At 36.7% G+C, this 11774-nt stretch overlaps 1 protein-coding gene across 1 annotated transcript; it reads left to right on the forward strand.

Annotated features, from left to right (window-relative positions):
* The first annotated feature begins 310 nt into the window (after positions 1-310).
* On the forward strand, positions 311-11233 carry LOC143593625 (uncharacterized). The gene is given in 20 exon segments (XM_077073199.1): positions 311-1377; positions 1534-1845; positions 1918-2103; positions 2209-2323; positions 2394-2551; positions 2625-3222; positions 3521-3585; positions 3678-3779; positions 4051-4193; positions 6008-6063; positions 6585-7198; positions 7284-7465; positions 7552-7855; positions 7949-8197; positions 8441-8550; positions 9562-9820; positions 9892-10024; positions 10027-10250; positions 10774-10978; positions 11055-11233. Coding segments are annotated over 20 exon segments (5085 nt in total). The 5' UTR covers positions 311-333; the 3' UTR covers positions 11081-11233.
* Positions 11234-11774: the final 541 nt, after the last annotated feature.

Below are 11774 nucleotides of genomic sequence, written 5' to 3' on the forward strand. Positions count from 1 at the left end.
GAATAATTGAGTCGGAAGCTGATTTATGTATGACGATGGATTTGGTAACGAGTTGCAAGGTATTGTTATTATTTTGTGTGTTTTGGATGAGTTAGGGTTTTGTTATGTTATTGAATGTAAAATTGGAATTGAGTGTTTGATTTATTATGATTGAGAATATATGTTATGTTTCTGAGGTGAATTGTAATACTGTATGATTTATTTATTATTTCATTTTTGTGTTTGTTAGATGTGTACATGATGATATTGAGATGCTTGCCAACTGGACTCGGACCTCGGGCAAGCCACCCCGTTGTGGATGCTCTTAGTGTTTTTGATTGAATTAAACATACTATGGATCTAGACGCCTTCCTGCAACTTCACGATGATGACGAAGAAGATGATGATAATGATGATTCCCACCACCGCATCGATGAACTTCTCCTCCTCATCGACGACTCTGACGGCTCTTCTTCTTCTTCTTCTTCTTCTCCGAGAAGCAATAATAATAATAATAATCCAACAGTTGATTCTTCTTCTCCTCCTCATCGATTGACAAGTGATGATAGTTTTCGTTCCACTAGTCAATTACCTCGCTTCTTCAGGTCAAATGCTAATAAGCCTGGGGCAGCACTCGCAGCCGCTGCTGCAGCTTCTCGCTTGATTCCAACTCCACATGCTGCCGCTATTAGGGACAAATCATCCACTCTTATACTTGCTCAGCATTCACTTGAAATCATCGATGATGCAAAACAAGAGCTTAAAATCGATGATCCTTCAGATACCCAACACACTGGGGAAGAACCCGTTACTAACAACAATCTCGATGCTCAATTTGCAACAACAAATGCCTCTGAGGTAGACATTGATCTTCATTTCAGAGACGACACAGAGATCAGCAGCTCTCCTTTGAGTACGGTGTCAGTTCCAGATGACAGCAGTATTGAGGACGACGACGACTCCGCACCTATCATTACCTTACAGTCCATTGAAATGGATGCGCTTAAGGAGGAGGAGGACGAGGATTTCGAAATCCACGAAGAACTCCAACCAGAAGCTGATGACAATCCAAAACAAACTCATAACCCCCTTCAGTTTGCTGAGGAACTTGAAAAGAAGCACGCGTTTACGGCTCTGCACTGGGAAGAGGGTGCCGCTGCTCAACCAATGAAGCTTGAGGGTGTGAACACGGGATCAACGGTGTTGGCTTATTTCAGTACTAGCACTGATAACACCATTACCAGGACAATATCCTCTCCGTCATTCAGGCGAGACCATGGAACTCCACAAGCCCTAGCAGTTCATCTTAACTACATTGCACTCGGAATGTCTAGAGGGTTAATCGTTGTCGTTCCCTGCAAATACTCTCCACATTATGCTGATAACATGGATGCTAAGGTTCCAATTACACGACTCTCATTAATAGTATCAGTCTATTAGATGTTATGATTTGTTTTTTCTTGTAACTAGTCTTTAAGTTAAAATATATATATATATATATATATATATATATATATATATATATATATATATATATATATGCTTTTCTTTCAGATGTTAATGCTTGGATTACAAGGCGATAGGTCCTATGCCCCGGTCACATCCATGTCCTTTAATCATCAAGGAGACCTACTTTTCGCAGGATATGCTGATGGGCATTATACTGTTTGGGATGTCCAAAGGGTCTCTGCTGCAAAAATTGTTACCGAGCATAAAGCTCCAGTAGTTCACATGCTATATCTGGGGATGGATTCTCAAGTGACTCGTCAGGTCCACATGGTTAGCGGCGATAGTAAAGGAGTTGTTAAGTTGATTCGCTTTTCTCCATTTTCATGGCTTAGTAGGTTCTCTACATCTAAACCCTCGGTAAAACTCTACCTCTTTTTGTGGTTCTTGTTCATACGTGCATCACATCTAACCTTAATTTTTTTTAAGTAGACTCTTCTTGATGAATCAACAAGCACAGTTGTATGCACGTCGCCCCTAGTGCCGGAGGAAAGTTTTGGAAGTTCTTCCACAAGCACTGCCATTGGTACGGGTGGCACTGAAAGTACGACGGGAGGTGATTTGACTTCCGCTGAAGAAGGTGTGGTCATATTTGTCACTCATCAGTCTGCTCTCGTGGTATGGAATTCTTTGAAGACTAGACCTTATGCATAAATTATCTTATTAGCTTTGTTACTATGGCACTAATATGTTCTTGTACAATGCCTTCACCTTGTTTTGTAGGCCAAAGTCATTTCTAACAAACCAGAAGTCTACGCTCAGCTTCCCAAGCCTGATGGGGTTCGGGATGGTTCCATGCCTTACGCTGCTTGGAAATATATACCTCCCTCACAGGCTGGTATGTTGCAAATTGAGTTGATGACTCACATGCTGAAACTTTTTTGGTAATATGATAATTTTTCTTACAGAGAATGTCCAGGTAATCGAGTCTGGAACCGCGCCACTGCTCGCACTTGCCTGGGATCACCAAGTACATGTTGCAAAATTGGTGAAGTCAGAACTGAAAATACATGCAAAATGGACCCTCGAGAGTACAGCAATAGGGGTTGCTTGGCTGGATGATCAGGTCATTGCATAGTTACAATGTGACTTTTGTTATCCATTTGAAGGAAACTATAACAGATGTTATGCTTGTTCAGATGTTGGTGGTGCTAACATCAGCTGGAAAGCTCTGTCTGTATGCAAATGATGGGACTTTAATTCATGACACAAGTTTCGCTGTAGATGGAGGCAGAGGAGATGATGTCATTGGACATCACACCTATTTCTCCAATGTCCTTGGCAAAGCTCATCACAATTATATAGCTGTTAGGGGTGCTTCTCTGTATCTACTTGGACCTACACATCTTGTTGTTTCTCGCCTTCTTCCGTGGAAGGAACGCGTCGAAGTTTTGCGCAGAGGCGGTGACTGGATGGGTGCTTTCAACATGGCAATGGTGCTATATGATGGTCGAGCCCATGGTGTTTTTGATCTTCCTAGATCATTGGATGATGTTCGAAAAGTAATAATGCCCTACCTAGCGGAGTTGCTATTAGCATATGTGGATGAGGTCTTTTCTTATATATCAGTGGCATTAGGTAACCAACTGGAGCACTTGAAGACTGATAGTTACTCTATCACTTCAGAGCAGTACACAAGTGTTGGTGGGGTTGCAGTCGAGTTCTGTGTTCACATCAAGAGAACTGACATGCTGTTTGACGAAATTTTATCCCGTTTTGAGTCTGTTCAACAAAAAGGTACATTGTATTTTTCTTAGCACATGGCCTTTTCCATGTTAATAATTTGGTTTGATTAATTAAACAAAGCCTTTGTCACTAACTAACTTGGTTTTAAAATGTGCGCATAATATGCAATGCACATGGTGCGGTGATGAAACGCTGCTGCAGTTCAATTCTGTAACCTGTTTCTGGTTTTTAAATCACAAGTTTATTAATTTGTACCTGATTTTATAAATTCTAAGTGTGTTTTTATGCTTAATTCTGCCTCTGAATAGAATCATTCAGTTTTTATATTTCTATTAATTTTCTGTTTCAGAGACATTTTTGGAGCTTTTGGAGCCATATATTTTGAAGGACATGCTTGGATCACTTCCACCCGAGGTATTTCTTGTTTACGTTTTTTGTATGCTATATCTTTACATCCAGGAGCTAGTGCATGCTGTAGCTATAATAATATGTTTCTTTTCTTGAAGATTATGCAAGCACTGGTGGAGCACTATAGCGCAAAAGGTTGGCTGCAGCGAGTTGAACAATGTGTTCTTCACATGGACATTTCTTCCTTGGACTTCAATCAGGTAGGTTTGATAGAAACATTGCAAAGCTGAACTTCTCACACAACTAAATAGTACGCTTTCAAGAAAAAATCACGTAAAGATATAACAAAGAACTCTAGAAATGACATTTAACACCTAAATACATACACTCTCACCTCATGTGCGGTGTTATTAAGAAATATGAACAAATATTTTATTAAAAAGTCAGGTAGAATAGGGAAACACAAGTATTTAGCCACAATTCAAGGATGTATTTTTCCGCACATCTTTACTCATGATTTGTACGTGTCAGGTCGTCAGGTTATGTCGGGAACACAATTTGTACAGGGCCTTGATATATTTGTTCAATAAAGGTCTAGATGATTTCAGGACACCCTTAGAGGAGTTGCTTCTGGTATTCACAAACAGTGATGGCGAGAATGCTCCATCACTTGGGTACGTCATTTCATTATGGGATAGCTAATCTTTTCAAATTCACTTTACCATATACAACACTCATTTTATTATCAATGATAGCTATTTACACTGTAAATTGTTGAGGCTATCATCATTCCCACACATACAAAGCATACAGTTTTGTTTTTTTTAATTTGTTATAGAAAAGGTTGTTGCTCAAGGAGAACCCCTTTATAAATTATATCCACAAATGATTAGTTGCTAAATCTCTGTTTATAGTTTACCATTTAAGCTACAGGCGGCCCCTGTCCTTAGCTTGTGGGACGTATGTAGAGCCCCATTATATTTGTAATCCTTTTTACTAAGGGCGTGTAGAAAACTGAACTAATTGATCCATAACCAAATTAACCGATGAAACCGAACAGCTATAACCGACCCATACCAAAACCCGTTGGGTTGGCCAAATGATTTACTGAAAACCGACTATAGTGGGTCGGTTATGGTTTAGAAGATTTTCATACCTGCTAATATCGAACCGAACCAGTTATATGTATTTTTAAATATTAGCAATTATATTATGTGTTTTATTGCCGTGTAACATAGTGTATATATAAATGTGTAATAACAATTTATTCCATAGTAAAAAAAAATCAAGTCAAAACTTTCGGCCAAAATAATGCCCAATTATATTGTAACGAGCTATTTTTAGTTAGACCCGAATTCGCAGTTAACCAACCCACTATAACCTTCGAAATCGATTAACCAAAACTGCCATAACTTATTGGTTATGGTTATGGTTATGGTTATGGTTATGGTTTTCCATTAACCGACATCTTGGTTATGGTTTTGGACCAAAACCGACCCATGCACACCCGTACTTTTTACATACATACACAAGGTACAAAACCTCTCGCAGTTCATTTTGCTGTATTAAAATCATGTCTAAATCAAAGCATTATATATATATATATATTATATAGGGTAAGGATCCTAAGAGAACCATTTTGGACCATTAAAAAAATCTCTAAAAAAATATTTAAAAAAATGATAAAACAAAAATTTTTAAAAAGTAAAAAAAACCAAAAGTCTTATATTTCATTCCGGTTACATAAAAAAAACGTCATATTATACACATTTGTATATTTTCATTTAATCTCTAGTTACGTAATGTACACATATGTACATTATCATTTACCTTAAATTGTACATGTGTATAAAAACATGTATGCACATATATGTACATATTATACATATATGTATAATATAGCTAAACTGAGACGTTTTTTTATGAAACCGGGATGATAAACAAGAATTTTGGTTTTTTTACTTTTTTCATTTTTGCATTTTTTTGTTTTATGATTTTTTTTTCATTTTTGGGTTTTTTGTGGTCCAAAATGGTTCTCATGGTTCTCAATTTTCAAATAGTTTTCACATGATCCTGATCCTATATATATATATATCCTGTGATATATACAGAAAAAAAGTCTCGAATTGAGCATAAATGCAGCATTGTAAAAATCTTGATTAGTCACTGATTTAGTGGAGATTACTTGCTAATCGGGATACTGATTCGATTTCACCTAGTCAGACCAACAAATCGGTAGCCGGTCAAATCTGGTCCAGATCGGCCCAAATTGGTCAAAAACCGGTCAAGTTTTGGTCAACGTTAACAAAATTAGTCAAACTCTTTGAAGTATTTGAAAAGTTATACGCTTATACTTATTAATCCGATCTACAACTGCCTAGATCGCCCTCCATTGTAAATACAGTGTATCCTGTTATTAGCATTTTTTTCTTCTTTCTTATGAAGTTTTATCCACGTGTCTATTTCATGCCTTGGGTTTTGTAAACAGGTACAGAATGCTAGTTTATTTGAAGTACTGCTTTTCAGGCTTAGCTTTTCCTCCAGGCATGTCATCTGTCTAATGATATAAAATATTATTTTGTATATATGACTAGGCCTGTAAACGAACCGAACAAACACGAACAAGGGTATGTTCGTGTTCATTCATTTAACTTTAAACGAGAACGAACACTTAATCGAACAAAAATTTGGTGTTCGTGTTCGTTTATATAAAATCTAAACGAAATGTTCACGAACATAAACAAACATAATTGAACAAAGATAAACAAACATATTTGAACATGTATGAACCTACTTAAACGAACACAAACAAACATGAATGAACACACTTAAATGAACACAACATAAATGAACGAACGAAACATGTGTTCATGTTTGTTCGTTTAATTAACCGAACAGAAAAAATTTGTTCATGTTCATTCGTTTATCAAATAAACATAAACGAACTTCACGCTGAACGGTTCACAAACAGTTCATCGAATGCTCGATTCGTTTGCAGGCCTATATATGACTCTAGATTTAGATTCTCATTTTTTATTTTTTCTTTTTACTAAATGTATAATCAGGACATGGAGCTCTCTCTCCTGCACGTTTACCGTCTCTTAGAAGGGAGCTTATACACTTCTTGCTGGAGGATTCTAATGCCCCAAGTCCATGGGGATTGGCCAACTTATCAGCCACAAATTCATACAAGAATCTCTATCATCTCTTGGAGTTGGACACTGAAGCAACGCTAAATGTTTTGAGATGTGCATTTATAGATGAAATTCAAAAGCCAGATCATCTTTCGCATGAAAAGGATTCTACATCTCAGGGTCAAGATCTGACTCAAAAGACGGTAGACGCTCTGGTTCTCATATTAGAAACTAGCAAATCTATTAGCACTCCGACTATTCAACCCGACACAGTTTGGCCTTCAAAGGATGATATAGGTCATATACTAGAGTTTATTTCTAGTTTTGTTTCCCGTGGAGAGGCCAAAGTCTCGAATGAGTTGCTAGGTCAAATATTTGAGTATTTGACTTTAGATGCTAGCATTCCAGCAAACGGTGATATGAAACGTGAAATGTCGTTTAAAACAAGAGAGAAGGAGGTCCTTGCACTTTTGCAAGTTGTGCCTCAGACAGATTGGGACGACAGATACTTGTTAGACATGTGTGAGAAGGTTCACTTTTACCAGGTTCCAACGACTCTTTCTCTCCCTCCCTCTCTCTCTCTCTCTTGAATGCAAAATGACCGATAATTGTGTTCATGTATTTATCTAGGTATGTGGCTTCATTTATGACAGCAGACACCAGTATTTAGCTGCTCTTGATAGCTTCATGAAAGATGTGGATGAACCAGTTCACGCTTTCTCTTATATCCATAATTTGCTGCGAACAAAGTGGCTTGATTATATGGAAACAGCAGTCATTTCACGAATTCCGGATTTAGTTCAAATAAGCAGGTTGTTATTTCAGATGCTGAATTTCCCTAGCTATACTTTCTTTTAATGATATATAGCTTTTATAATCGTGTGTTAAACTTTGGCAGAGAGGGCACGATTTTTCTAGTTTTTGAACATTTTTTTCAAGAATTTCAACAAATTTTGGCCGAGCTGAGGTCTCATCCAAAAAGTCTCTTTCTCTTCCTAAAGACGGTTATTGAAGCTCATTCAATGGGCACCATGAGCTTTAGTTCTCTGAGGAAAGGAGAGCCTTTGTGTTTCACTGGTACAAGGGTAAAGCATCAGACCGACATGGTAGATGATTTCTTAGAAAGACTATCAGAGTTTCCAAAGTCTTTGCGTGAGAATCCGGTTCCTGTAACTGATGAAATGACTGAGCTGTATCTTGAGGTAATTGCTTAATACAGTTTTGGTTATTTCCTTTATTTTGTCAGATTATATGCTGATTGCAGCTACAAACTATGCTGTTTTTTTGTTCTGCAGTTACTATGTCAGTATGAACCGAATAGTGTTCTCCATTTTCTTGAGACATGTGAAAGCTATAGGGTAGACCATTGTTTACGTCTGTGCCAAGAGTATAAAATCATAGATGCTGCTGCTTTCTTATTAGAAAGGGTTGGAGATGTTGGAAGTGCTCTTTCATACACACTTTCTGATCTTGCGGACAAATTTAGCATGCTTGATGCTGCTTCTGCTGATTATGCCGGGGCGGATCATTTCATGAAGAAGGAGGTCTGTCACTCTTTCCTTATTCATTTTTTGTAGGGAGTTTTTGTATCCACCTCAAGACTTGCACACATCGTGTTTACCCACCCAAAATAATTACATTATACGCTTAAACTACTTATTCAGTTTTATCTATTTTACTAAAACAACTAATAATATGACCCTTATACTTACCATAATGACTTCTCCATTATAATAACAAGTCTTTAGACGCTATTGTAGGTTAATGACATATTACATATTGTGTAGGTGAATGACATATTACATATTGTGCAAACTTGTGTTGGATTGTGCCAAAGGAACAGCTCTCGGTTAGATCTCAATGAGTCTGAGGCCCTCTGGTTTCAGCTGCTTGATAAGTAAGCACCATTCCTCCACTTACACAAACTGATAAAATAATAATAAATATTGGTTTAAATCATGTGATACATCTTGCCTTTATTTTACAACTCTGTTTTGTGATAAGATGTTGAAATATTGTTTATTGACAAGTATTAGTAGTATTTTAGTTACAAGAAAAGTTTTATTTTAGATAAATTTAGGTATCATTTTCCAAAATGTTGTAGGAAATCTTTTTTTATAAATAGGGCATTAAGGTTTTAATTTTATCATTTTTATAATATTTTGATTTGGAAGTCACCAGTTGGGAGAGACGATGGACCTTTTGAAACTCGATTAACCTATTTTACCACTTCTGTGCGTTTTTTTTTGTCCAAAGTGCTTAAGCCAGATATTATCATTTTGTTATTTTAAAGCTGCTTGACGTATTAGACTTCTGTTACAATATTGCTTCAGTCAGTTTTATTCTTGCTTTTTATTATAAATAGTCATTTATTTTTATACTGTTTTTATTCATTATCATTGATTTATCATGCATTTTTGGAAGATAATTGAATTTTAAAGCTTCAGATTCCCATAGAAAGAAAATGAAAATTACTGGTGTATTTGTTAAGACTCCACCTTATCAGCGGGTCAACCCATCTGGGTCCAAAAGGTCTTGGGCCAGTTACCTTGACCCAGTCAACCAGGAGCAAAGGTTTAGGGCTGAATTAGTGGGGGGTTGACTGTTGACCATTGACGGTCAAAGGCTGAATGTTAGGAGATATTAATTACCTAAATTATGTTAGAAGTATTTCATTTCTGTTATAGTTTTAATGTCTGGTTTTATTTTTGATTATCAAGTTCTTGTAATTGGAGACTTACCATCTCGAATTGGTTAAATGAGAGACTAGCCCCTCTCGAATCGGGCCAACTATCTATTTATCTCAATAAAATATATATTTTAGTTTTTGGGTTCTATCAGTATTCTTCAAGAACATGCATGTGATACAATTTGGAACATGGTGATGCTAACATTTTTTCATATGCAGATTTTGTGAACCGTTAACAAAACCAGGATCCGGTAAGGACCAGAACGGCACTTCATCTGCAACTATAGGGCCAGATAAAGGTTTGAGAAAGCTGTTGTCTGTTTTTATTAAAGAGATTGTTGAGGGAATGATAGGATATGTTCGGTTACCGACTGTCATGATGAAACTTCTTTCTGATAATGGTAGCCAAGAGTTTGGTGATTTTAAACCTACAATACTCGGAATGCTCGGAACATATGATTTTGAAAGAAGAATTTTGGTATTTACTTATTTCTCTTGTCCTCTTTTAGGCATTATATAAAGAATAAAAGTGTATATTTTTATTGTCAGGACACTGCGAGATCTTTGATCGAGGATGATACATATTATACCATGACATTACTCAAGCGAGGAGCGTCTCACGGGCATGGCCCTGAAAGCCTTATTTGTGTCATATGCAATTGTCTTGTTACTAAGGACTCCCCCGGATCCGAGTGTATAGTTGTGGGCATGCAAGCCATTTGCATTGTGAACCGGCCTCTCATGCCGGCTGCCCCTTTTGTACGCCAAAGAAAAAGTCTAGACTTCCTTCTGCCGCTGCTGCCAAGGGTGGATTGGTGAGTAAGGCGGCGATGCTACCAAAGCACAAGTTATCGTCACAAGGGACCCACCTGCAGGAGAAAGACGCACTTGATCGTCAGATATCCAGGGTCGGTTAGTTGTCTCTGCTTTCTTTTTTTTTCGTACAAGTTACCTAGGGGTGTGCAAGAAACCAAAAAAAACCGATCCGAAACCAAAAAACCGAAATCATCAAATCGAAAAAACCGAACCGAAACAAACATTAACGGTTCGATTTCGGTTTTGCATGTAATAAAAACCGAGAAAAGCGAGAACCGAACCAAATTCTTAAATTTTTAATTTTTTATTTTAAGTAATTTATAAAAATTTAATAAATATGTGACTTTAATATTTTGTTGTCAAATGTATAATAGTCTATTAGTTAACGATTAACAAAATGATGTATACCTAAATTCATTATTTTTTGCCAACTTTTATTTCGACCTATTATTTTCAAGCTCAAACGGCAAAAACCGAAAAAACCAAAACCGAACGGTTTCAAAAAATCCAAAAACCGATGTTTTGGTTTCCTGTTAGGTTTTAGCCCAAAACCGCACCGCGCACACCCCTAAAGTTACCTACCTGCTAGCTGATACAGAGGTCTTATAACAACAGTATGAAATATTAAGTAACCTTGATAAAGACAAGAACCAAGTAGATAACATGCCACAGTTGAGACTTGCACCGCCAGCGGTCTATCAAGAAAAGGTTGCTATGTTGAGGGGTGAAGGTCCTAGCGGTGCCAGTGGTCCTAAAACGGGCAAGCAAATTAAAGATCTGAAAACAAAGGGACGATTTCCCTTGAAATCGAACATATTTGGTAAGTTGTTTTCTGCTTCACCGGTTCAAGACTCGTCTTTGAATTTTAAGTTTTGAACATCCCAATTATTTTGCAGGCAAGGAAAAGATCAGCAGAAGATGACGTAGTATGTCAAAGGCCTGTTTAGAGAGAATCTTGTTTGTAAAATGAAATTATTTTAGAGGAAGGGAGCACTATACGTAATGCGTAATATAATGTAGTGAGAACGAATTTTGACGTTGGTGTGCTTATGCTCTTTTTTTTTTGGGTTTGGAATTTTTCGGATTTGAAAATTTTAGACCCAATCTGATCCGAATTAGAGATTTTTCTATTAGATCCGAATGTATTCAAATTCAATTCTTATTGGATTTCGGTAAAATTCGAATAGTCCAGAATCATCTGAATAATCCCTAAATAACATAATAGCATAATTTTTCTAGTTTGTGGTCACTAGCAATTTTTACACGTTTAGAATCACAATAAAATACAAAACCGGAAAATAGGAATTGGTCTTGAACATAAATTTAAAGTTCAAATTCAAATAATAGTCTAAATAAACATACAAAATTGGAAAATACCATTAAAAACATGTTCTATTTAGATTAAACAGATATCTGAACAATCCAGATTTTTTTACATTCCATATCTGAATCCGAATTAGTTATTCGGGTATTTGGATTGATCCGATCCGAATATGTAAATAAGAATTTGGATCAGTGTATTTGAATTTCGGTTTCAGCTTGGTTTTCATGAACACCCCTAGTCTTAGTTGAATGGCAGGATTAGCCTCTGTATCTCTTTGGATGGAGTAAGGTTT

The sequence above is a fragment of the Bidens hawaiensis genome, unplaced genomic scaffold (genome assembly GCF_021521415.1).
Source record: "Bidens hawaiensis isolate Kalapana, Puna unplaced genomic scaffold, B.hawaiensis_p1.1 tig00042398_1, whole genome shotgun sequence".
In the NCBI taxonomy this organism is placed as follows: domain Eukaryota; kingdom Viridiplantae; phylum Streptophyta; class Magnoliopsida; order Asterales; family Asteraceae; genus Bidens; species Bidens hawaiensis.